At 37.1% G+C, this 27676-nt stretch overlaps 1 protein-coding gene across 2 annotated transcripts; it reads left to right on the top strand.

Moving 5' to 3' along the window:
- Positions 1-5577: 5577 nt before the first annotated feature.
- Positions 5578-21207, top strand: LOC132179877 (uncharacterized). Of its 2 annotated transcripts, none has more exons than XM_059592669.1 (7): positions 5578-6098; positions 12023-12153; positions 12237-12359; positions 12534-12650; positions 12726-12908; positions 15228-15369; positions 20824-21207. In XM_059592669.1, exons 1-7 carry the CDS (start codon positions 5690-5692, stop codon positions 21006-21008), a joined length of 1290 nt encoding a protein of 429 aa, XP_059448652.1. In that variant the 5' UTR covers positions 5578-5689; the 3' UTR covers positions 21009-21207. The 2 variants fall into 2 exon arrangements, with proteins under 2 accessions (XP_059448652.1, XP_059448651.1); XM_059592668.1 differs by having other exon boundaries at positions 5579-6098; positions 11912-12153.
- Positions 21208-27676: the final 6469 nt, after the last annotated feature.

Raw genomic sequence — 27676 nt, 5'->3', positions numbered from 1 at the left:
TGTGCGAGTTAAAGAGGGTGTCATAAGACTGCAACTACCTCATCTCTCTCTCTTTATCATCTTCCATAAAACTCTTGTTTATTGCTTCCACCCACCTCTAGTTTTTGCTGGCTTCCAGCTTGCTTTTTTCTTTTCTTTTTCAATTTTTGAATCTTCAACCTTTTTCCCTATTATTTTATCACCAATGTATATAGAAACCACAAGGAAAAAAGGTCCCACAATAGTTTACAAGTCAGCATGGCAAAGGCTAAATGATTAATCATGATATATATCAACCACTCAAAGATAACCTATTAATGTTGATCAATGCAGGTCGCATTCACATACATACATACAACTTGATGATGCTCAGCCTGATGGGGCTAATTAAGGTATTTCGTCTCTTGCCGAATCTTACATCTTTAATCCGGGGCAAAATGTTTTCACATGTGCATGCATGGTTGATATATATTTGTAAATTCCTATTTTCACATGTACGTGGTTGATATATATATATATATATATATATATATATATTATCATGATCATATATATGTCTAGCTATATTAGATAGGTGTATTTTAAAGACATTATAAAAAATAAAATATAATTATTATAATAATTATAACAAGTAATAAATGATATATAGAAACTATTATTGGAGGGGGAGAATGGAGAGTGGAAAGAGAAATTAGAGGGATAATTAGAAACAATTTTTTTTTTTTCATTTCAAAATAGATAGAAATATTAACAGAGGTCTTGGATTAGAAACGGGTTAACATTGGTCTTAATATATATATATATATATATATATATATATATATATTAACGGAGACAATACACTTGGAGAAAAAATTCACATAGCAGATGGTTTCATCGTGACTGTTAAAATTATAGGCACAATCAATACACACCTTCACTTTTTGTTCATGAAGTTTTTCATGTGCTGAATTTGTCATTTAACCTACTCTTTGTTAGGAAGCTGTGTGAACTTGGTAATAAACTTATATCTACTTTGGCGTGTATTTGCAGGATCCTTAGACAAGCCAAACCCTTCGTACAAGGTGTAGAGTTGGGCGAATATTAGAGCTTTCATTCTTACATCTTCCAACCTTCGAAGTCTTTGTTGCTTCCTCTTTGTCGACACCATCCATTGCTCCTTGGCATTCACTTCTTGCGCATGCATCTATGCATTGAGTGCAATTACTAACTTCTAAGGGTCTATTAGGTTCAGTATCCACTAGTTTTTTTTTTTATATTTCTTGTCAACTCGAGAAACAATCGACTTTGCCCTCCTCTATTTTTAGTATGAGTGACTCACATTATTTTGTAATTTTTATTGATGATTTTTTTTTTTTTCGTTACCCTTGGGTGTTTCTAATGAAATCATATTATAAATTATTAGAATTTTAACGCAATTTTGCCAAATGATTGACACCCCCATTTTCGAAGCACATCAAAACATTTCGTTCCCGTAATTCTATACAATTAATATAGTCAACATGCATTTCAGGACATATTAAAATATTATGGCATTATTCTTCACTTATTGTGTTCAAGCACTTCATAACAAAATAGGATAGTTGAACGTAAACTTAGGCACATTCTAAATATTGTTCGTGCTCTCCTCCTTTCCTCTTTTGTCCCTGCCCCATTTTATGGTGAAGCCTCTTTCACAATTATCCACACTATCAACAGGTTTCCCAATCATGCTCTTGATAATTGCACTCCGCACGAAAGGTTGTTTAGCACTTTCGCATTTATCACTATCTTCTTGTCTTTGGTTCTGCCTATTTTGTTTTACTTCAACTGCATGAGCGCACCAAAATCGAGCCTTGTTCTTGGTTGCAGTGATGGAGCCAATATTTTAATGTAGGAGTGGCAAAATTAAAAAATTAAATTAAATAAAAATTTATTAAAAATTATAACTTACAAATGCACCATTACAACACCTCTACAATTAAACACTATGAGCTTTTTATACTAAATGCTAATAGCTAACAAATTGAGCCCATTAGTACACTTAAGCACATTTACAAAATAAAATACATCCATATGGTCTTTTCAATACAAAACGTAGTATTCAAATACAACAAAAGGCCTACTTAAACAATCCAAGTGAGTGAATGAGTCGGGTTAAAACGCAACACTTGAGTCTAGAATATAACAAAATGCATGGCATTACACATGAAACACAACTCTTCAGATTCTACAAAGTGACTTTCAGTTATGTCTCACTAATTCAACAATTGTGCCACATCTTGCCACGTTTGCATGGAGATTTGCATTGCCCAGCTTTATTCCCTCGAGCTTTACACCTTCTAATTTCTCCACTTCCACAAGCTTCATTTTCTGACTACTCCCCTTCTACTCATTTCTAAGCTTCTTGCCTGGTAATCCTTTTTTTCTTCTTTCTTTTACTTTCTTCTGCAACTTGTGAAGTTTACACAACATTGCCGGTGATGTTGATGCCCCTAAGTGAATGAATGAAGATGGGCAATTAGGGAAATTAGGGCAATTTTAGTGGGCAAAAGAAAATTTTGGGCAAGCCAGCGGGGCATATGCCTCCTCTCGACCGCAGTTGGCTCCGCCCTTGCTTGGTTGTATTGCTTTTTTGGGTGTGGTGTGGAACGAAATGGCTATCGATGTTATAATCCTATGTCACACCATTTTCGCATCTCATCATGTAGTCTTCTAGGAGTATTGGTTATTTCATGAAGTTGGCAAATTCGGTATGTCATATTTTCCTCCCTTTACAGCTCTCTTAGAGCACTAGGAGCAATTTTCCTATGATTTTTCTTAAATTTAAAAAATAAAACTACTTTTTATTTCCTATCTAAATACATTTTACAATTGTTTCTCTTATCTTTGCATATACCATTAAAAAATTATTTCTTTATAAAATATAAGTTTCATACTTACCCTCACATGTTTGACTAAGAATAACTTCAGTCAGGATGTGGTATAAAACTCATATTCTACAGCATCCCATAAGAAGGTGACACATCAGCTAAGAAAACTAAATACAATAAACATGAAAATAGCATATTGAGAAAAAAAGAAAAGAAAAAAGAAAGCATAATGCAACAAAAGAGACACTGCCTCTCTTTCGCTGGAATCCGCCTAAAGCCACCGCCCAATGCTATCGGATCTTTAGCCTAACGCTGCCACTGGAGGCCTATCGAAGGTTTGGGAGGGGGCCCGTCACCGTCGCCATCCTTAGTTGGCCAAATTTGTGCCGGTTTGGCCACCATCGCCATCCTTAGTCGAGCTACCATGGCTCCAGCCACTATCTCTGACTAGAATTCGCCACGGCACCAGCCAACTTCTCAATCTCTCGGTCTCATTTGCCGTCCATCACCATGAGCTTCCTCGAACCCCAGTTACCATAACTTGGGTTGGGGGTTGTTGTTTTGTGGTGGGCTAGAGCTTGAGTGGTGCGGCATTTTGTCTATTGGTGGTGTGCGTATTGGGTTGACTTGTTTAATTAAATAAGTCGAACTAGAGTTAACTTTATATAGTGTTATACGCATATCTCGACACACGATCATGAATTGTCATCTCTAGTAGAATGTAATTAACAATACAATTTTCGGTCATTCAATTATGTTTGAGCAATATTTTGTACGCTCGATATGCTGCACAAGAAGAAAAATGTGAGTAATTTTAAAAATCATTCTTGTGTCTCTTTTGTGTCATTCTAATTAAGAATAAGGTAGTTTTTTAAAATCATAATTTAATCGAAATTCAATAATAATCAATCACAATGCCACATCATTCTTGGAGTGACATAAAAAAGAACATAAAAGTTACTTTTAGTGTTACTGGAAAAAGGTGACATTTGATTTTGCACAAAAATAATATCATATTCTCCTAATAATTACTGAAAACAAAAAAGAGAAATATTAGTAGGATCTCTTTTGCTTTTTGTGTACTTGTAACATTAAGACCCCATATTCTAACTTTTCAAATTTAAGACTCGACTTTAATGTCATTTTAATTAAATCCATGGCTTTCATCTCTTTTTCTCTCAAATAATTAATAGAAATTCAACTGAAAATAAAATTATGCTCCTCAGGTTTTAAGAAAATACAAGATTAGCAGGGCTAGCCATGGCTGGGCTGGGTTGTACCCAACCATGGCCATGGCTTGGAATGACCAAGCCCAACCACTCATCTAGCTTCTGCAGGGCTGGGTAACAGCCCAACCATGGCTTGGATTCGTACTTGTATTTTTGCTGCTTCCTTCTTCTTCTTTTTTTTATTTATTTTTTATTATATATATATATATATATATATATATATATAAAATAAAAAATAAATAAAAGAAGAAGAAGAAGGAAGCAGCAAAAATACAAGTATGAATATATATATATGTTTTGAGATGAGTAGAATAATTTTGGTGTTGTTTGTTAAACAACATCACATTCCTCCACATTATTCATCTCATTTTTCAAAAAAATCAACATCAAAACATTCTCACTTTTTATATCACATAATTTATCTTTTATATCATATCATTCACTTAATACTACTATTTAAATAAAAAAATCACTACAAAACAAAATTTTCTTACTTTTCAATACAACTTTTTCACTTTTCTATACTAATTATTACACTAATTTTTGTCGTCACCAATCATGAACAGTATATTGTAAAGCCATTGTTGTTTACCAAACAAGGCCTTTATTTTCACTTAAATTTATTTTTCCTTTTTATTTTTATTTTTTTTTGGAAAAAATGGATGAAAGTATTTTATTTAAAATTACCATAAATTAGGTCTTAATTTATAAAATTGAAAACTGGGTTCTCGGTGTAAAAAATAGGAAAGCATATGGTTGTATATTTTTCAAGCAAACGATGAACACTGTCACATCAATCTAATAAAATATAAATAAGATTAAAATTAAGTATGAAGCATTACTCTAACAAAATATGAAAACTATTTGAATCATGATTTAACTACATACTGGATTTTCTATGGGACAAAGTTTTCCTCCAACCTGGGTTGGAGGAATTTCCTTCAACCTAATCTATAAAAGTGACACGTGTCCCATGAATATGTGAGATGCACATGTTTTTTAATAGTAGGGACAAAGTTAGAATAAATTTTATAAAAAACTCATGTGCATCTCACATGTTATTAGAAAAAGAGACACATGTCACTTTTATAGATTAGGTTGAACCCAGTTTGAAAGAAAACTTTGTCCTTTTCTATGAGCAAAATGTGATTTTTATGCTTGGCGTGCATTAACTTGAAAATTACTTACCGAAAATAAAAAGAATTATAGAATTTGTAAGGAAAAATGTTTAATTTTCATATTTTGTTCACAGATTTAATGATGAGTTTCCAAGAAAAAAAGAAAAAAAGAAATTGATTGTAGAACATTTATTATTTGTAAATTGTAAGTCATACACTATATATATATATATATATATAATATCTGAGTACTCCATCAGATATTTTGGAGAGTTAGATCGAGATGGCCTACCATATGATATCATAGGACGCGATCCACCAAAATCCCTCACCTGTTGTCACTTCCACTTAAATCCTTTTGTCACACTCCCGTAACTAACCAATCACAATCCGACACCTACCATCAAGGGCATTTTCGTCATTCGGGACGATTTCACAGAGCACAGAGCACAGAGTTGGGGGGAGACAGAGAGAGAGAGAGAGAGAGAGAGAGAGAGATCTGGGCTAGGAAATGGCTTCACCGTCACTGTGCAAATGGTCACGGACGACGAAGAGCTACGCCACCACTAAGCTCTCCTCTTCTCCATGCAATCCCTCGGTTTTCTTTTCGTTCTACACTAGTCCCCTTAAACGACCTCGTATCACCGCCTCCTCTCTTCACGACTCTTCTTCTTCTTCTTCTTCTTCTTCTTCTACTGTTGCTGCTAAAGCCAAACAGAGAACAAAAAAATCCGTAACGTTCGATAATTCGACTTCCCAACCAAACGCGTCGTTGGTTGAGTCGGATACTCGATCCCTAAGAAGATCAGCTCTGAGTTTTAAGTCCTTGTTTGGGAGGCGAGCTTTGTGGCGACGAATATTTTTCGCTTCCAAGAAAGTTAGAAGCATCATTTTGCTCAATGTTATCGCTATTGTCTACGGTAAGCTAGCTTTTCAGTTGCTTCACCTCTGTTTGGTTGCCGAGAAAATTTCATTATCGATTAGAAACGAATATTTGAAATGTTTTGATTTGTTTATTTTCCGCTATTGTTATGTTTGGCTATATGGAGAATGAGAATCTTTTCCTACATTTTCTTAGAAATTATGTGGAGAGTAGCATTTTATTCTAAGAATTCTAATGGTTATTATCTTTTTATCCTGGAAACTTAATAGTACAGATACCGTCGACTTAAGAAAAGCAAAATCATTAGACAAAACTAGAGCATCCAAATAAAAAAAGGAATGAGATGAGTTAGGGTGGCCATTCTTCCTCATTCTTTTTTGTGAAAGGATGTTGAAGACTGCAGCATGGGCAAGTCAGCATTGAGGGTAGAGGTTCTGTGATAGGAGAAATGAAAAAGGAGATACTCTGTTATAGAGATGATTTAAGTAATTACTTTGAGCTCTTATTTAGTTAAACCAAACATGCAGAAAGTGGAATCTCTCTCTCTCTCTCTCTCTCTCTCTGATGAGGGGCGGGACAAAAACACTTAGGAAGAAAATTCGAAGAGAAAGAAGAAATAGAAAAGAAGAAGCCAAGAAGAGGAAGGGAAAAGATAGACGAGAACAATCACTGCAAATTTTAATTCATCAAAAGCTACCGAAGACAATAGAAAACTAGGTTTAAATAGACTAGAGATTAAACCCTATCCCTAGCCTAAATGGTACTTGGACTAATGGCAACTAAAAATAACATAAAGCCCAAAACAAAATAATAAAACTAGTATGAAAAGCAAATAATAAAACAAAAATACAAACTAATAGAAAGCCCAATAATTATTTAGCTCTCAATCACCCAGCCACAAGGTCCTGAGCTGGGCATCCTTTGATGTTGATGTTCATACACATATGATCTGTGACTTGTGTTTGTTGTCCTCATCATTCTCTCAGGGTGGGAAGAATTCAACCCCGTCAAGTTTAGATCCTAGTAGACCTTTGAGATCATAATCAATTGTTGCCACATGTTCTTGGTGATCCATCTGCAATCTGAGTCTGTTCTGCCCTTTCAACGGACTAGGAAATATTGAACTCCTTCATCCTCTTATTTTTTTTATAAGTGATATAAGTTTTATTAAAAAGTGTAAGGCATCCCTATGTACATAGAAAGTATACTCAGGAATCACTTACCAAAAACCCAAAGAAAAAAAACAAAACCCCAGAAAGCCTGACAAGCACACCAAGCTGAAGCCCACAAAAACTAAGAGCCCCCAAACCCAACATCCCCGCCAAGCACTCAAACGCTACAGCACATGAGCCATGCCTTTCCCTTGCCGAGAGGACACACATACCTTGCCATAGTTAACAGAATTTTCTAAATTCAACATCTCCCTCATACCTCTATTCTTAGGACGCGCAACATTTACCTTCCGAAGAAAGTCTTCTTCACTGACATTCAGGAGCGCCAAGGACAAATCCTCATCCTTATCGCCATCTAACATCCAATGCAAGGGCAAGGCAGGGGAAAACGCCCAAAGGATAAGGGGAGTCTCAATCCTCTCAATCCCAAACTTCATCTCCCTGATCCCAACAATAATCTCCCAGACAGACCAAAACCTACCGGCCATTTCTGAGATTAGATCAAGGCAATCAACCTGAAATCTTTGCCCTTAACATCGGCTGGAGTGCCTAAGGAGTAGCCACCCAAATCTTCATCCACTCCAACTTTCGTAACAACTAGAGAGGACGAAGTCACACCCAATACCTCAAGAGGGATGAGAAAAAACCTGCATGCGGGAGTTGGACCAAGAAACCCCTGCTGAAGGAAGTCCTTCGCCGGTGGAGATCTCCAAACATCAGCCTTCACGGTAGCTTCCTCTTTGTGAAGGTTGAAATTCTTCGTGAGGACGACACCTTTGGGGAGACGAGTGAAATATCGTGCTCGGATGGCATCGAAATCTCCCTTGACGAGCAACCCAAGGAGGAGAACAGACCTACCGGTGCCGGAGAAGGACCATTGGTTGACCCCTCAGACCGGGAAAAGCCATCCATGGCCGCCGAAGATGTTGTACCTGTACCTTGACTCGAGACCCACACCTTGAACTCCTCCCTCCTTGGCAAAAACAACTTGCTCATTTAAAAAGACATTAATATTTTCTTGATATGTTGGTAGGAAGGGTGGTTGTGTAGGATCATACGTAGGATAGGTGTTGAGAAATGGGGGAGGTTCTTCAAGAGGATTGTTTGGAAGAATGGTGTGGACTGGATACACAACTATTTCCCCTACATTGAACATAGCTAATACTAGGATCAAGCGGAAGATCAATCACAAACAAATTTGGTCTAGCCCACTACAACACTTTGAAAGGCCCAACACTATGCCTTTTCACTTTTCAAAAGGATCCAAGTGGAAATTGTTCGAATCTAATATGGACCATGACATTGTTCCAAGTGTTGAAGTCATTGAGATGTTGACATAAGTCAATCTTTTTTTATTTTATTTTAATTTTTTTAATTTTTATTTATTTATTTATTATTATTTTTTTTTATAACGAGAAACCTCAACAAGGCATGGCCATTTTGACCCACTCTTACAGAGTAAACCTCGGATTCGTGCACCGTACCCTCAGAAGTTTCCCTACACGGATCAGGATAAATCGTTGGCTTTTTACACCAGGGGGTGTGGCCCCAAGGGGGAGTTTATACCTAACAAGTCTCGAATTTGGGATCTAAGGAGTGATACTCCGTAAGACCAGAAGCCTCAACCACTAGGCCAACCCCTTGGGGTTTCAATCTCAATTTTTTTATTGGGCACAACTTGCTTGAATTTGTTTTCTAGTCTCATCATGCAAATCATGACTTGCAATTGTGTTGGTTAACTTGGAAACTCTAGCATGCAAAGACATCATGAAAATGTCTAAAGGTGTTCTAGGCTTAGGACAATGCACAATTTCATGTAGACTAACGCCTGTAGACCTTTTGACAGGGTTATAAGGTAGGTTGGAAAGTTTAGAGAAATGGACCACCTTAAGGTCATCTGAGGGCTCGGAACTTTTCTCTATCTTCTCTTGAGAACCCATAGGATTCTCTTTAGGCTATTTAGACACACACCTTATCATGCCCACTCTGGGAATTATCCTTTCTATTTTTTATTTTTTATTTATTTTTTAATTTTTATTATTTATTTATTTTTTTTAATTTTTTTTATGGCTTCTTTCTCTTTCTAGCTTCTTTTCTTTTCTTTCTCTTTGGACTTCTGTCTCTTATCTTTTCTCTATTTTCCTTCTCTTTACTCTTACTTTTACCCTGTGATTTAATTTATTACTGTTTGTCTTGCATGCACTTCTACATGAGTCCTTTGCTAATTAAAACGATTGGCCAAGAGGTTAGATGAATAGAGATATGATGCTGAGTGTAAAATGACCACTGTTCAGTGCATAAAATCCTACTGCTAGTGATAAAATCCCCAAAGTTAATGAGTTCTTGGTTTGGAAATCTATTTTGGTATGGGTGATTAAATCAATTTCCAGTTTAGTGGGGAAACATGATTGGAATTTCCCAATTGATCCCAAACAACACCTAGAGGAGGTGAATAGGTGTTTTTAAGAATATTTAACCAATTAAAAAGTATAACAATCTACACAACAATCACCAAACTATGCAAAGTAATAAAACTATCAAACACAACAATTTGGTGACAAAGTGGAAACTCTTTGAAGAACTTTTCAAAGGTAAAACCACTTCTGGGTAGCTAAACCCAAGAACCTCATCCATTGTAGAATAGTTAAAATATACAGAGTTTAACTTACTAAACCTTTATAACTAAACCTGATATGCATCTAACAAATGATCTGCTTGCCTCCTAATGTGGTAGTTCTAGAACTTCTAGACAATTCTTTTATTAAGTCTCCTCTTGCAACCCCAGAACTCTGCTAGCTGAAGGTTTTAAAGGAACTTTGGTATGATTTAACAAAACTCTAAGATAGATGAACATTTGAAGGCATAAGGATGCTATAGTTCTCTTTTAACACACAAAACAAAGGTCTCAAGTCCTTTAGAAAAATCGTGCATTGAAGTCCTTATATAGGCCTTGAGAAATCTTGTAGTCTAGATGAAAGTTGATTTTAGGAAAACTCTGTTTGAGGCTGCGGCATTCGAACTGCTTAATGATGTGTTTGAATGAGTGCTAAGGTTTCAACGTTGTTTTAGTGGTGGTGTTTGAATTGTCTGCGACCAAGCTTCGATCAAGTGTCTTGGATCTGCTTCAATGAGAACTACGTTTGAACTCTGTATGAGCGGCCATTTGCCAGACAACCAAGCTTTGATCGAGTGTCTCAGATCTACTTCAATGAGCACTACGTTCGAACTTTGTATGAATGGGCATCGACTAGACGTCTTTGTGGCTCCTTGAGATAAATCTTTGTTTGAACGGTCTTCGATCAGCTAGCAATCAAGGCTCTCAGTGGCTCCATTGTAAAACACATTAAATGGTCTCGTTCGAACCTTGATCGATTGCCTTGCGACCAAACCTCTCATAAGCTCAAACTTTCAATCTTCTTGAAGTCCGCTTTCGACTGGCTAGTGACCACCATTGCAACCGAGGCTTTTTGGAATTTGTTCTTTGAGATGCGCTAAGACCGTGTTTGAACATCTTGCAACCAGATTTCGATCGACAATCTCTGGACTTCAGATTTTCAACACAATTTTGATACTAACTCAATAACCAACTTAACACCCTAACTTAAGTTTTGACATTGAATTTGCCAACACAAAACCTAATAACAATCAAGGAGAAAAGATAACTGAGTTGATTGAGGAAAGATTGATATGAATAAAAGGCTACACTACATCTTAGGGCTCAAAGATGTAGCTTGGGATGCTTTCTTGTGAGTAATGATTTGAAGGCAGGTGATGATGTTGGTAGGGAAAAACTTGTAAATGCTGCAGATTTTACATATATTTTCTGGTTTTCAAGGAGAAGATTTTCCAATTGTATGTTGTGATACCTCTAGAAAATTAGTCTCACATTGGGAAGATAAATTGTCCACATGGTGTGGGCCCTGACAAAGACAAATGTGATTTGAGTGGGGAGATTGTGACACCATAGAAAGTTAGTCCCACATTGTGAAAATGAATTGTTCACATGGGGTGGGTGGATTATAAAGGAGCTCATGGGTGTTAAGTCTTATATTGGTTTCTTACCAGGTGATACTAAGCTTTATAAGTGATTCTAGAAAGTTCCAACTACAATTTGACTAGTCCTTTTAGAGTGAAAGTGCAGGCAAGCGCTTTCGTAAGTCATTACAATGTGTTGGGTAGTTGACCCAAGAATAGATGTTATGTTAGAGTCATTAAATTTTTTGTGGAACTAGAGGTGCACCTCTAACTCTTTAACTTATGCTTTATTTACTCTCTCTTCGCTTGTATGACTGTAGAAGTTCATTAAGTTTTTGCATAAAATTGTAAAGAATCTCCTTTGGTGATTTTATGGTTTGCAATGTAAATGTGTTTCCTCTGATTATTGGACTGCATTTACCTGAGTAGCCTTATAAGCTTTAGTTAATAGCCCTTTAATTACTTACTACTGATAAAGGCAGATTGGTGAATGAATAATTAACATATTAATGGCCAAAAGGTCTGTGCATACAGAGTCATAACTAGTAAAGGTAGGACCACCATTCTCTATTTGACAATTGCTATGCCATATCCCTTACCTCCACATCATAAGTGACTCATTTGTTACTTCTAGAATTGAGAGTGGATGGGTCACAGTTATAATTTTGTTGTTGTTTTTTTTCTTTTCTTTTTTATGTTGTAGCTAGTAATATTCCAGTTGTGAAAGAGGTTGAAGCGATTATTGACCCTGCTGCCTTCACTGTTGTGCGATTTGCATTGTCTGCCATTCCATTCATCCCATTTGTATTTCAAGCACGAGGTGATGTTCGTATCCGTAATGCCGGGATAGAGTTGGGTTTCTGGGTCAGTCTGGGGTACCTTATGCAGGCTTTTGGCCTGCTAACATCTGATGCTGGGCGTGCATCATTTCTGTCTATGTTCACTGTAAGTTTCTTCTTGACTTGATCTTCTTGTACATTAAGCTAACTGATAATATCAATTTGACATGTTTTTGGTGAATTTATCAGATTGTTGTGGTTCCCTTGCTTGATGGCATGTTAGGAGCAAAAATTCCCCCCCTTATCTGGTTTGGAGCTCTCATGTCCATCGTAGGAGTTGCATTGCTGGAATCCAGTGGATCACCTCCATCTGTAAGTGTTGTCTCTATCATTATCAACCGTTTCTCTTTCGTACTGTGGTTGTAATACAGTTGATGATGAAGACAATAAGGGCAAAGGCTCCTTTTCTCAGTTGTCACTTCAAAACTGTGTCTAGTGTTTATATCTTGATTCCCTCTCCCCCCCCCTCCCCCAAAACTATTTCAGGTTGGAGATCTTTGGAACTTCTTAAGTGCGGTGTTTTTTGGCGTTCATATGCTAAGGACAGAACATATTTCAAGAAGCACAAAGAAAGAGGATTTTTTACCCCTTCTTGGATATGAGGTTAGAACAAAAAAAACAAAATCATCTTTTTAGTGTTCTGCATGGTTGAAACAGTTGTAAGTTTTTTCCATTCAGATATGTGTTATTGCTCTATCATCAACGATATGGTATTTTCTTGGAAGCTGCTTTGGTGGGATCCAAGCATACGGACTGTCATCATGGTCATGGACATTGCTTTGGAATTGGATTGTTACATTTCCATGGATACCTGCACTGTACACAGGCATATTTTCAACTGGGTTATGCTTATGGGTAGAGGTACATTTCCTAGTCTGTTCATTCTATTATAATGAAACATTAAATGTCAAAAAGGTTTTTTTTCTTGTGTTTCCAACTTGTGCTTCTCTGATTCATGAAAATCTACTTTATAAAGCTCTTTCATTTGGAATACCGAGAGCCATACGATATTGAGGGAAATATATATTTTTACTGATAGGCATCTTAGAGATTTAAATCGCTAAACTCTCGTTCATTTGGTCCTTTCCCATCTTCTTTTAGTGCCTCCATCTTGAACTGGGTCAGCCAGTTGTGCAGTTACTGATCAAAGCATCTACTAGCTCTCTTTCAGTTCATCTATAACTAGTGCTATCTCTATTTGGAAATATTCATGGATTTATTTGTTTGTTTTTATTGCAATTCATTTATTATAGAGCTTGCTTTTAAAGCTGTCTCTTCAAGATTTCCTTCAATTAATCGTTCAACAAGCTAAACATACTCTCTTATTCCCCATCCCAATATAATTTTGAGCAGGTCTTTTTATTCTTCTTTACTTGGGAGCGACAACTTAGAGCTTGTTTGAAATTACATTAAGGAGCTTAAAAAGTGTTTTTAGTACATAAAAAGTTGTGTCCCCGTTTGTAAAAAACTTAGAAAAACATCTTTTTGACTTTTTTGCTCTAAAGAAACCCAAAATTGTTATTTGGGGGAAGTTTAAAATGAGACTTTTTCTAAAATTCTGTTTCAGCCTTTTTTTTTTTTTTAAGACAAAAGCTCTATTTTCCAAAGTAATTCCAAACACAATTCTAAACAGACTCATAATGTGTAACACCCCACCCTATTGACACAATATTGTCCGCTTTTGGCTCTCTAAACTAGACTTTCTAGGAGGTCACCCATCCTGGTACTACTCTCGAATAAGCTCGCTTAACTGCGGAGTTCTGATGATATCATGACCATCACGGCTTTAAAACGCGTTGTTGGTTGAAGGGTGCAAGTATACATATAAGCACATTTCCATCTCCATACCCAGGCGATGTGGGACGCCACAGTAGAATGATTCCATGAGGGCCGTTAGTGAGGACGCTAGGTTTCAAGAGGGGGTGATTGTGGTGTCCCATATCGCCTGGGTATAGAGATGTGCTTATATGTATACTTACACCCTTCATGATAACAACGCGTTTTAAAGCTGTGATAGTCATGATCCCATCAAAAATCCGCAGTTAAGCGAGCTTATGTTAGAGTAGTAACTAGGTGGGTGACTTCCTGGGAAGTTTGGTTCGGGGGAGCCAAAAAGGGACAATATTGTGTGTCATTGGGGGTGGGGCATTACAAAATGGTATCAGAGCCATTACCCAGCTTGAGATGGGGGGAGCCAAAATCGGACAATATTGTGTATCATGGGGGTTGCCAGCGGGCACTCGTTGGGACGCCAAGAATGGGATGATCCCATGAGGGTCGCCAGTGAGAACAATCGGTCCCAAGAGGGGGTGATTGTAGCATCCTACATCGCCTGGGTATGGAGATGGAGATGTGCTTATATATATACTTACACTCTTCATGACAACAACGCGTTTTAAAGCTGTGATGGTCATGATCCTATTAGAACTTTGTAATTAAGCGAGATTATGAGAGAGTAGTACCAGGATGGGTGACTTCCTGGGAAGTTTGATTCGGGGGAGCTAAAAGCGGACAATATTGTGTGTCAATGGGGTAGGGTGTTACATAATACACCCCTCTAAATCACTGATTAGGGTCTAGTTCTTGGCAATGACCTCAATCTAGCAAGATTCCAAAAGTTGTTTCTTTTGACAATTTATCAGTTATCTCTCTTCTTAATGGTGCATTATGTTTGTATACTAGCCAAATACAATTTGCCCAAGCTCTTGCTATTGGTAGTACTGGCTACATTACTTTGAGAGTGTGATTGGTATAAATTTTCTTTTGGTATTGTAATTGTATTAATGTTCACTTATATTGAAAATGTTGTGCCATTTTGGTGAATTTAAGGGGCTCTTGGTCAATCTGATACTTTAGACCATCATGCCATCATTTGTAGAGATGTAGACAGTTGTGATCTTTGTCCCCTGGGTTCATTATTTTGACTGAATAAAGAAATTCATACATAATTTCAAAAGGATGAGAGAAAGATAATTGAAACATTTGAGGTTAAGAAACACATTTTGATCAATGTTTCATGGCATTATTTTCACCAAATTAAGAATTTCATTTATAATTTCCAAAAGGAAAAGAACAATAGAATTTAATATTTGAAATTTTTTTAGTATTGACTAGCTAATTTCACAAGAGAATAGTATATCCTAATGATGGTTTCTTTGTCAAATTTGATTAATTGAATAGATGGCTGCAATGCGTGATGTATCAGCCACTGAAACTGCAATAATTTATGGGTTAGAGCCACTCTGGGGTGCTGGTTTTGCATGGTTTCTCCTCGGTGAAAGGTGGGGTGCTGCTGGTTGGATTGGTGCTGCTCTTGTGCTAGGTAATTTTCTATGTTCTGCTAATAATTAGTCGGTATGTTTCAGTTCTAGGATACAAAACTTAATGACAAAGGGATTTCTGACTTTACATTAATTCTTCCTCAGAAACAGAAAAAGGAATATTGTGGATCACTTCCTTGGTATTCACATCTTGTGTTATGCTCTTCCCAACTCTCTCCCCTTCTAAAAAAAAAATCCAATATTCTTGTTAGATGAAATTTCCAGTAGTTTAGAGATATATATTTTTCTATATTTAGCTTTTTGCGCTCACGCTCACACCCACAAAGAAACTGAAAGAATGGTGTGGTTTCTTCTAAACGAGGTAGAATGTGCTCGTGACATTGTGATATCAATAAGCATATATTAACATAGTTTCATAAGAGATTCTACCGGATGTTTTTTTCTTTTTTTTTTTTCGGTGTGTGCTTCTATAGTTTCTCATGATTAAGTTTCCCTTACGCATCCCCAACTTGGGTTCAACACTAGAACTGATAATTAAAGTCTGATAATTACATCTGTAATGCTACCTCCTCCTGTCTTAAAACAACACAAACCCCTGCAATTTGAGTAACTGTTACTCTCATTTTAGATAGATCATACACATCGGCACCATTCCTTGAAACATGAACTTCCTCTTAGTATGCATCTTATGCTAACAATACACTACACCATTTGAAGAAGTTTGTAGCTGACTTGGGAGATATTTAGCTCCTCTTTGGAATTCGATGCATTGAATTGAAATTCATTTAATCTAATTCTTGTGTTTGCTCAATTTTTAATTGGTTGAACATTTTGGGAAACACCTATTCACCCCACTTTGGGTGTTGTTTGGGGTCAATTGGGAAATTTCAATTAATATTAGAGCTTGGTTTAGTCTATTAAGATTAATCTCCTGAGTGTGATCCTTGATCTCAATTGTCATAGTTCAAATTCAATCTCTAAATGTTCCTCCATATTTTGATGGAAATAATTATGTTTATTGGAAGGTTCACATGAGAGCGTTGCTTAAATCCCTAGATAAACAAGTCTGGGTCTCAATTGAGAAGGGTTGGACAAGACCTATTACCGGTATAGACTTGTGGTCTATGGATGACCTTAATGGTTGTAACTGGAACAAGGGGTTGAATGCCATATTCATGGTTGTTTCATCTGAATAATTCAAACGAATTTCCATATGTGAAATTGCCAAGGAGGCTTGGGAGATTTCAGAAGTCACACACAAAGGCACAAAAATTGAAAAATTCTAAACTTTAATTGTTGACTTGTAAGTTTGAAGAAATTAGAATGAAAGAGGATGGGTCTTTTGATAAGTTCTATACCAAATTGAATGATCTGTGAACTCAAGTTTCAACCTTGGTAAAAAAATCCCTGAATCAAGGACTGTAAGAAAAATCATGAGATCTCTACTTGAAAGGTTCAAACCTAAGGCCATTGCTATAGAAGAAAACAAGAACCTTGACTTTGTCAAGATTGAGTATCTTCTAGGTTCTCTTCAAACTTATGAACTCTTACTACTTCAACCCAAGAAAAGGGTAAGTCTATTTTTTTTTTTTTAAAATAGTACTGGTAGATGCCTATGGCTCCTATGTTAAGGATTCATTGAATGATGAGGACCTTGCCTTATTTGCAAAATGGTTGAAGAATTTTTTTTTCAGACCGAGGAAGAGCAATTTAAGAAACAAATCCTCTAAAGGTTCTGAAAAATCCAAGGGTGAGTCTAGTGGAGTCTTCCAAGGTAAGAAAGACAAGAGAAGATGACTAGAACTCAAAAGGCATCAAGTGCCATGAGAGTTTGGGCTATGGTCATATTCAGGTTGATTGTCCAAATTACATAGAAGTCCAAGGGTAAGGCCTTGAATGTTACCCTGAGTGATGAGTTTGATTTTGAGGACTATGATGACTCCCCCGATGACGATGGGAATTACTTGGCCTTAACCACTTCCATTGGGAGCAGCCATGAGTCTAGCGTATATACCACACCTCACTCAGATGAGTCATCTGAGGATGATTGTGAGGAAGAAGATGGCTTGCAAGTTGCGTATAACAAGCATTTTGAGGTATGTACTAAATTGAAAAAGTTGAATAAAAAGTCATTCAAAAAGTTGAATGTAGTTATTTTGGAAAACAAAAACTTGCTTGCTAAGTTCGATGAAAGTTCCAGTATTGCCCGGATGATAGACTCGTTCGAAGACTGTTCGCATAAAATCAAGTCTTCCATTATTGCTCCGTTGGAAGGTTCGTTTGGTATGTGATCGAATGAGGAGGTTGCATTAAACATACAATATTCCTTGGTTGCAAACTTGGTAGGAAAGGTGTCTGAACGAACTAAACAACACAAAGAGGCAGTGTTGCTCGGTTGCTAGCTTGGTTGGTACTTGTCTGAATGGCTGTTAGGAGAAATGTGTGAAATCGTAGCAGCGTCCGAACGAATTGACTTATTGGTCCGAACACTGCCTTTGAAAATAGTCTTTTCAGTGTGTTAATTGCCTTAAAACTAGGAGTGTAGAAGTAGTGGTGGTTGCAGTTATTCCCTCCTAACCGTAACTGCAACCGGTTTAAATGGTTATTCATTTTTGGTTAGCGGTTAACCGCAATTGACGGTTATGTGGTTATTAAAGGCCGGTTATTAACTGGTAACTGCTTTTCATAAAAATTCAAAACACATTTTTTAGCCATAAATTATTACTATTATTTCAATTATTTTTTTGAAATAACCTCACGTTAAAATAAACCTCCATATCAAAATAAACATAAATCCGCATAACATCAAACAAGCCTTGGTTTAGAAGGATGGTGTTACAACAACTACATTATTCTATGCGGTACAAAGTAATTCACGTGCAAGTCAGCGGGGACTATAGAAATGAATTGGAATTATACCTTAAAACAGTTAACAGATCCAAGAACCAGCGAAAACAGAAAATACTTGGATAAGCTACGAACTGCATTGATTTGTGCTAAAATAAAAAACCCTTTTTTTTTTACCCAAACCTAAAGTTATCATCTTTACCTTATGCTTGTATGGTGGCTTTCTAATTTATGCACTGGGTTGGCTTCTCAAGTCCTCATATGTTTTGGGTTTTAATCTCGGTGAAGACAATACCATATTTGTGCTTTGGCTCAGTTGCCCCTTGATTCATGTTGGTTTTGTATTAATTAATTATTAGTCCCACCCGTCCAGAAAGAGATCCTAACTCTAATTATATCAACATGATATATAAGAGCATGCCATATGTTAACACAACAATGTATGCAAGTATAAGACACAAACATTCCAATGGAGGAAAAAACAAATGAAAATTTATTGAAAACCCTGTGAACATTAATTATACTGTTGGGGTTATCCCACATCGGTTGTGGAAGGGGCTGATGGTCAGTTTATTAGTGTGGGAGAAAGCCTGATCACCTCTTGAGCTAGTTTTTAGGGTTGAGAGAGGCCTAAGACCACCCAACACTGGTATCAGAGTTCAGGTTTACCAACAAGTCTCGGCTCAATAGTCCACGGGAGAAACGGGTTGTCGCTGCTCTGACCCAAGGGCCCGATGTGTGAGGGGGGGATTGTTGGGGTTGTCTCACATCGGTTATGAAAGGGGCTGGTGGTCAGTTTATTAGTGTGAGGAAAAACCTGATCACCTCTTGAGCTAACTTTTGTGGTTGAAAGAGGCCCAAGACCAAGAAATCTAACTCTAACTTGGAATAGAAGACCTACTTGTAGTAGGAATATTGGAGACCTAGGGTTCTCTTAATGCACTGATTTTTTGGCCTTATATAAAGCCTCATATTCAGCCTTTGGCAAACACACTAAATAGAGCCGCACATCAAGGTGGGCTGCTGGAAGTCGGTGCAAATTGTGACGCAGCTTGTGATTTTTCAGCAATGTGGAAAATCAAAGAGAGCATTCTTCTTGGTTTTAGTCGTGCCGTACAGGGTATGGGCAGCAAAGAAAACAAGAGAGAAATAGCTGCACAGTGAGAGAAAAATATAAGAGACCACCCGCCATCGTATCCCAGCAAGAGAAGAGTTTGTATTCCTGTCTTTTGTTTTTTCCTTTGAGAATAATGTCTATTGTGTGATAGTGAGATTTTAGCGTATTGGGGTTTTGGGTCTGAGTGATTTTCTCGCTACTATATTTTTGTACTCCATCTTTCATAGTAAATTTCTCGTGATCGCCTCCGCCAGTGGACATACCTCACATTGAGGGAACCATTTAAATCTTGGTGTTATCTTGTGTGTGATTATTCTCGCCTTATTTAACCGTAATTGTGATCGTGTGGTTTTTGCACAACATATACCAACCCAATACGTTGAGTAGGACGTATTTCATAACCAATTGCCAATGTCTGTAGATCAAGTGAAGAATATCAACATCATAGGCCATAGTATAATCATAATCAAATACATACATGGAAACAAAAGAGAAAATAATAATAATACTAATTATTATTTATATATTTTTAATATGTATAATATATTATAAAACCGGTTACCATTATTAAATAACCAGTAAATGCAACCGGTTTAGGCGGTTATTTATGCGGTTTTTAGTGGTTATTAGCGATTAGCGGTTATTAGAGGTTAATAAATCCCCCCGCGTGTACACCCCTACTTAAAACACCATTGTGCATGATTTCTCATAGGATTGAGGCCATAATTTTGTGAGCTAAGAGAGGCATTTCATATACCTGCCTTCTATTGTTCATCTCCCTTAGAGTTTATTGTAAGCCCCATACATGTTCTAAAACCTTCAGCTAACGGAGTTCTGCGTTGCAGAGGAGACAAAGTAGAAGATTAGTTAGAGTTTTGGAGCCACTGTGGTAGAAAACACATGGATTGTTTATTTGGATACAAGTGAGGTTTTTAGTGCAAAGGTTTTATTAGTATGAACTGATTATATTATTAGTCTTCTATAGTGGATTGATTTTCTTGGTTTGACTGCCCCGAAATGGTTTTACGTTTGAGGAGTTCTTTAAAGGTTTTCACCTTGTCACCAAGTTGCCTTATTTGATAGTTTTACTATTTTTCTTATTTTGGTGATTGTTGTGTGGTGGTTAAATTTTTAATTGGTTGAATATTTTGAAAAACACCTATTCACCCTATCTAGTCTAGGTGTTGTTTAGGGTCGATTGAAAATTTTCAATAATTGAACTCAAACCATTGCTCAGTGTAGTGCCCCATAGGGATGATCTCAACATTGGGCCTACCCAGTTTAACACCCTTTCCCCTTGGAGGTTTAGCGTTCAAGGTCCTTTGAAAACCTGAACCCAGGTTTGAGGTGCAATTTCCAATAGGCTGTTGCCATTCAACCCTATATAATCTTGAATCTCTAACCAGGAGTAGTGATTTGACATTTCTCCCATGCTGTTTTGAATATCAGAATGCCACCTATTTTTCTTGAGTGAAAATGTGCACACTTACAATGTTCGAACTTGAGATGTATTGACCTTGTCTCTCTGCAGGTGGGAGCTTAACAGTCCAGATATTTGGATCTTCTCCCATAAGGCACAGTGAAGATGAAGAAAGAAGTGAAAATGGTGATAAACTATTTGTTTCAGATAAACAAAATGATCTTTCTACTTCTCCAGTCATTGTCAGTTCTAGAAAAGATGTTCCTGCTCGACTAAAGAAGCCTCATCACTTGTAGTAACTTCTTTTTCTGACTCCTCACATTCCCATAAATTTTAATCCTTAGTAGGTTTTCTTGTAAATATCTCATTAATAAAGCAGCCCAATTTTGAATACCCGCTGCAGGCCTGAAAACTTTCAGCCTTAAATGTATAGATATATATAGGAAAACTCGCATATACGTTGAGAATATAAAACTAGACACTATTTATTAATTATTCTTGATCTCTGCGTTCAGTCTGCTATATTGAGAAGGGGAGTCAGGTTTGAGATGGAGGGGGCTGGGTGTTATTGTCCAAAACACTCCATCAGTGTGTTTTTGCTACAAAGACCCCATAACTACTATTTTTTTTCTTCTTTATTTTGTATTATTTAATAGCAATTTGTTGTGCTTATGTGTGATGTGGTTCTGTGGGAACGTGAGGTAACTTCAGTCCAAACATTATCAGTGTTATCCTCATTGTTGTGGCTTTCAATTGCAGCGAGTGTTTCTCCAAGTACCCCATTCATTGGATTGCCTTAAAAACCATCGTTTTCGGCAGCTTCTTTATTGGGAAGGCACTGTGTCAAGAAACTACCAGGCCGAACCATTTATGTTGTCCTATTCTTAGATGTTTCAAATTTTTATGACACTGTAATGTTTGTATTGGGGTCTTTGTTGGGTGCCCCCACCCATTCCTTTTATATTTTTCTTTCTTTTACTAATGAAATTTCATTTGCCCAGGGGAAAGAAAAGAAAGTATATAACTTTTGCCTTGGTGCCTACAGAGGGAGAGTCGTGGAGCAAGTTCGGGCATGTTCGTGACTTTTCGCCTAAGACTGATTTTTTCAAATGCCACAATATTGAGAGCATTAATACCTTGTATATACAATCTCTACGACAACAATTCTTATACCCAACAAAATCAGACCCAGTTCCAGCAAGCAGAGGAACCCACAACTCAAAATTCCCAAAAATATCAAATTTTATGGATCAACTCAATATATATATATATATATATATTTCATGAAAACAGAGATTCAAAGTTTCAAACCACCAAAAAATACTGATCTAAAGAAAGACGAAAGTACTTGAGATGCAGAAGCCGAAAGATAGATCTTATGATGCAAAAGTTGAAGAGAGGCGAGATTTGAAATGTAGAAGCTAAAAGAAACAAGATTCTCTGAAAATGGTGCTAGAACAGAGAGAGAGGAGCTTTGGATTGGGTTCTGCTTGAGGGTTTGGTGTGCCTGTGTGATGGACGAGCAAGAGCTGCATGAGGGAAGAGCAAAAATGAGTGGTAGGGCATCAGGTTGAGAGTGACGGTGAGTGGGGAAAATGGTTTGTGATTTTTAAAATATGAAACTAATTTATGGTGATTAATGAAGGATTTTCTAGTCGATGGAATACCGTAAAATACGGAAATTGATCATTTTCAGGAAATCATTTTACGCTGAAACAAACAGAGCCTTAGTAATAACTTAATTAGATCTTTTGTATGAATACAATCGATTATGCACAACCTATTAATTATCCGTCTAAAGTATTATCACTTGAGAAACATAGCTCTCCAAGCAGGAGAGGTTCATGAGGAGATTGGAAGACACGTGACTTTGTCAAGCTTTTGAAATATAACCTAGGTATGATGACTGTTAAATTTCTTTTATGATGATATTGTTAATCTCTCATCTTGATCTTTGATGATTTATGCTTTACAAGTATGAATCTAATGTAAGAATATGAGAAACATACCTCTCTCCATGGATGTTACGTGAAAAAGACGATTCCAGCGATTCCGGCTGTGAGAGGTGATCACCCTTTCAACTTTACACCCTATAGTATCTCCTGATAATTGGAGGTGCAAGTTAATGTTGAAGATGAGAACCCTAACTCTATCGTGTTAAATAAGTTTTCTAACCATCAAGGAAAAACCATAGGAGTCGTTTTGTGTCTAACAATCAAGGAAAAACCATAGGAGTCTTTTTGTGCCATTATAAATTATGTGTGTCAATTATTTAGGCTACTGTAAAAGCCATACGCATATGAGGCTATGTTGGATAACTTTCTCCCACTTGGACCATACACCTTGTAGTTTGCATGAATGGTTTAGACACAAAAGGTAGAGGCTATTCAACTTGTTACATAGCCTACCACACACATCTTACTATATAGGTTTAGGAAAATATAACAATGACTAAAATATTCCCCAAACCCTAATAATTCTCAAACCCTAATAACTCTTCTAACATTGCCCTCAAGCTGGAGCATATATATATATCCAGCTTGAAAAAAAAAAGCAAACAAAAAACACTTAAAAAAAAAAATCTAACACTTCCTCTCAAGCTAGAACATCTTGGAGCACACAATATAAAGACTGATAAAAATAAAAGTAATAAGAAAATTTGCTAAAATCTTCAATGCCGGCCAAAAACTTGACAAAAATTGCAATAGGCGGTCGAATCTCATGACAAAACACCAAAGCCAGTAGGATCTTGACAGAAAACACCAAGGACTAGTCAGAACCCACTGCAAAACACCCAGGCCGGTCGGATCTTACCGCTAAACAACCAAGAGTTGATTGGATCTCACCACAAAATACTAAGGTCGGTAGGATCTCGTTGCAAAACACCAAGACCGATAGAATCTCCCCAGGAAAACACCAAGAACTAGTTAGAAATCAGCGCAAAACACCAAGGTTGGTCGGATTTTACTACAAAATATCAAGGCTGGTCAGATCTTGACAACCAACAACAATCATGTGTACCATGATCGACCAACAACGACAACTTGAACGAGAACTACTCTTGAGAAACAAGCTCGATGGTAGCTCCATGTATCCTAAACCAACATGAACTGGGCTAAAATACCATTGAATCGCTAGGGAAATGCATGAAATTGGACAAAACATTGCTGAACTAGTCCGTAAACACACTGAATCAGACTTGCAATGTATTAAACCAAATTAAATCCCACTGAATTGGTTTTAAAAGATGTTGAATCGATCTTTGAACCCCCTAAACCAGGGGAAGAAAGCTACTGAACCGGTTCTAAATCAAATTGAACCAGACAGAAAACCAATGAACCAGTCTAAAATCACATTGAAAACCAATGAATCAGTCTAAAAGCACATTGAATCGGTCTGAAGACACATTAAACTAGTATGACAACCACTAAACCGATCTGAAGAGGTGTTGAACCACCTTAAAATAACATACACATAACAAAGAAAAAAAAGGCAAAATACTAAACTTGTAACGCCCCCAAAACTGGCCTTGACCAATCTAGCAGGGTTACTGGCAATTACCCTAGTTTAACCAACTAGTGGCTAAATGGGAAATCGTCCATCTAAACATTATCAGAGTTAATGCAAAGGAAAGTGAAATAAATCTGAGAAGTCTACTAATTATTACAGGGACAAGTATAATCCTCAAATTAAAGATATGGAGCAACTAACAATAATATAAAGCAAACTTGATAACAACATGGATCTTTCTTAAGCAAGGTCTGTAGTGGTAACCGTACCACTCTTGGGGTTCTAGAAACAGGGTACCTATAAGAGTAATAACTGTGTAAGTCTAATGACTTAGTAAGTAAACCCCACGATAGAGTATGATATGAGCCCGTTATTATTAAGCAGAAATAAACTTGCAGTTTTAGTAAACATTTAAAAGAGGTGTTGTCTCTGTTAATACACTTTAAAAATATTGTTTGGTTGATAAAATGTGGTGTACACCCGACGGCAATCGCCTAAGTATTTTGATGCAGAAAACTAATGCTTTATAGGTCATAACTATTATATATGGTCTATCTGAGATATTACCCATTCTCAGCAGGGTTGGCGCTGTCACGAGGGACCTGTAATACAATGCTGGTGCACCGACCATTGTACGCTATTGTCCATAACACTAGCAGCCCGATCGAGTCCAACCTCGGGTGACCCACGCTACTAATGATGTACGTTCTGTAGTAACCCACCCGTTAAGGCTGCCCCGATTACGAAATAACCATTAGATCCAAGGCCCATATAACACATCCATACCATTTGTCCATAGAATCAAGTCTATATAGTAAGCCCATGGCCATTATAGCCCACATACCGGTGTCACATGTCATACAATGCATCTTATAAACCAGTTATTAAAGCAGTTACCAAGTTGTACAAAATATAGGCATGCTCACATCATACGCGTGCTCAGTCAGCGGACATATTGCACGTTTTTAAGGAAAATGTTCGTAAGTGTTTACTTACCTCGTGAGCTCGCTCGAATCTTTCAACATCACGAATCCCTACTATAACGAAACACAACCCATCGTTATAAGCAGTACTAGAGAACTCTACGAGGTTTTATCTAACAAGAAGGGTTGCTAAAAACTTTTGTACCACATATTTGGGCTAAGGGGCATGAGTCTTGCTTTCTGGGTAAGCATTCGCTCCCTAGGGCAAGCGTTTAGCCAGAGAGTTAAGGCTCGGTCCGAAACTCCCAAAATGTGTTTTACGCTTCTATCTAAAGCTATGAGTTGGCACATCTCTTTCTAGGCCTTAAATAGACACATCTTGGTGCAAAACATACTATCATGCAACTTTAAAGGAAACAAGGGTGAGTTGAAAGCTTTTCGAAATCATTCTTGGTTTTGTAAGAAAATAAGTGCAAGAACTTGTCAAGGCATTTAAAACTTGTAATACTAGGAAAGCAGTAACAACAATAAAAAGGCATAAAGGAAGGGTCAAGAAATCACCTTGGAAGATAGCAAGGGCACCAAACTCTCTTCCTTCTTTCTCCAAGTCTCTCCTCACATTAGGGTTAGGTTTTCTGAGGTGGAAGGTGGCTGAGGGTCGAAGGGTAAGGCTTATGTGGAGGGTGGAGGCATGCTTTGGGTTTGAAAAGTAGAGAATGGGCTAAAATTGCTTTTCAGAATTGGCAACGAGCGCTCGAGGTACTATTTACACAATGGGTAAAAAGGTTCAGGCGTACATTTGGGTTTTGTCCAATGGGTTGAAGACTGGTCAATGAGTGCTTGTGTGGTCCCTGAGCGAGTGCTCGCACCTAGGCCAAGAGCGGGCGCTCATGTGGTCCCCTAGCGAGTGTTTGGCCAGTGAGGGTGGTTTTGGAGTTTTTGCTTCTAAAAGTCTCAAGGGGTTTGAGTTATTTGGAAAAGGTTTAGGTCTCTTAGTTTAAGGTCTTGTTTTAAGGAAATATTAACCGTTTAAGTAAGAAATCTATAACATTTTAAAATGGGTGTTTTGTCTGGGTATTACAGAACCAGAGAAAAAGCATTAAACCAAGGTAGTCCTATATCCTTATTTTGGATAAGGATATCCTTATCCCAATGAAGGAATAACAACCACCAACAGCCAAACAAAGATCTTCTTCTCCAACCAACTCATTGGAAACCCACCGGCGACGATCAAAACTTGCCGAAAACGGCCACAACTCGTCGGGACACCTCAGAACACCCCAGAAGTTGCCGGAAAACTCAAAATTTGTCAAAAAAGACAAAAAGGGCCACTGAATAGAACTTAAACCACCAATAATTTTTTCGGAAAACCACCTAGCACCATTGTGCATGACACAGAGACAACCAACTTGAACGAACCACGCACAACAACATAGCCACATCAATGCGTCAACACCACCACAACACGAAAACACAAAACTACTAATGAAATGGTTGGACAAAGGATCTAAACCCTAAGGCTCTGATACCTTGTTGTAGTTTGCATGAATGGTCTAGACACAAAAGGTGGAGGCTATACATATTGTTACATAGCCTACCACACACATCTTATTATATGGGTGTACGAAAATATAACAATGACCAAAATATCCCTCAAACCCTAATATATTTTCTAACAAAAACAAAACAAAACTTTCATTTTGATTTGAAAATATTTTCGAAACAATTCTTTGAAAATGACTCTTAAGGGTTTACAACAAGAAACCATACATGTGAAAGTTTTATTTTAGAAACCTTCCTAGCCCAAAATACATCATTATGAGTTTCATAATATCAATGTTAAATTAATTACTAATGCAAGTCATGGTGGTCATTTGTTATATGATCAACAAAATTCCTTCTATTAACTACAACATTTGCAACCTCATTTAACATGATCCTTAATAGGGAACACCAAGGCTTATATCATAATGCCTTGGGGTCCACAATGTTTGATTCAGACATTTTCATGTCATCATTCTTCCACAATGTACATATAAAGTGGATAAACAAGAAAAAAACATATCCAATATCCAATATCCAATCACTACAAAAAAACGGCCATTTCTTCACGTGGTAAACAGTAATATTTTTTTGGCACGTCAGTAAATGCTGACGTGTCAAAAGTAGAACGTCAACAAATTATTTACTGACGTGTTAAAATCTACCCGTCAATAATTCCTGACGTGTTGATTTCAACACGTCAGCATTTCCTGACGTGTTGTTTTCAACACGTCAGTAAATTTGAGTCAAATTTAGTCTAACATTATTTTAAAATTAATAAATAATAGATTGATTATTTACTGACGTGTCAAATACTAACACGTCAAGAATTGTTGACGTGTCAAAGTGACACGTCAATAATTGTTGACGTGTGAAAGTGACACGTCAAGAATTGTTGACGTGTCAAAATGACACGTCAAGAATTATTGACGTGTCAAAATGACACGTCAAGAATTATTGACGTGTCAAAGTGACACGTCAATAATTCT

This window comes from Corylus avellana, chromosome ca4 (assembly GCF_901000735.1).
Source record: "Corylus avellana chromosome ca4, CavTom2PMs-1.0".
NCBI classification, from domain to species: domain Eukaryota; kingdom Viridiplantae; phylum Streptophyta; class Magnoliopsida; order Fagales; family Betulaceae; genus Corylus; species Corylus avellana.
This window is presented reverse-complemented; position numbering and strand designations above follow the sequence as displayed.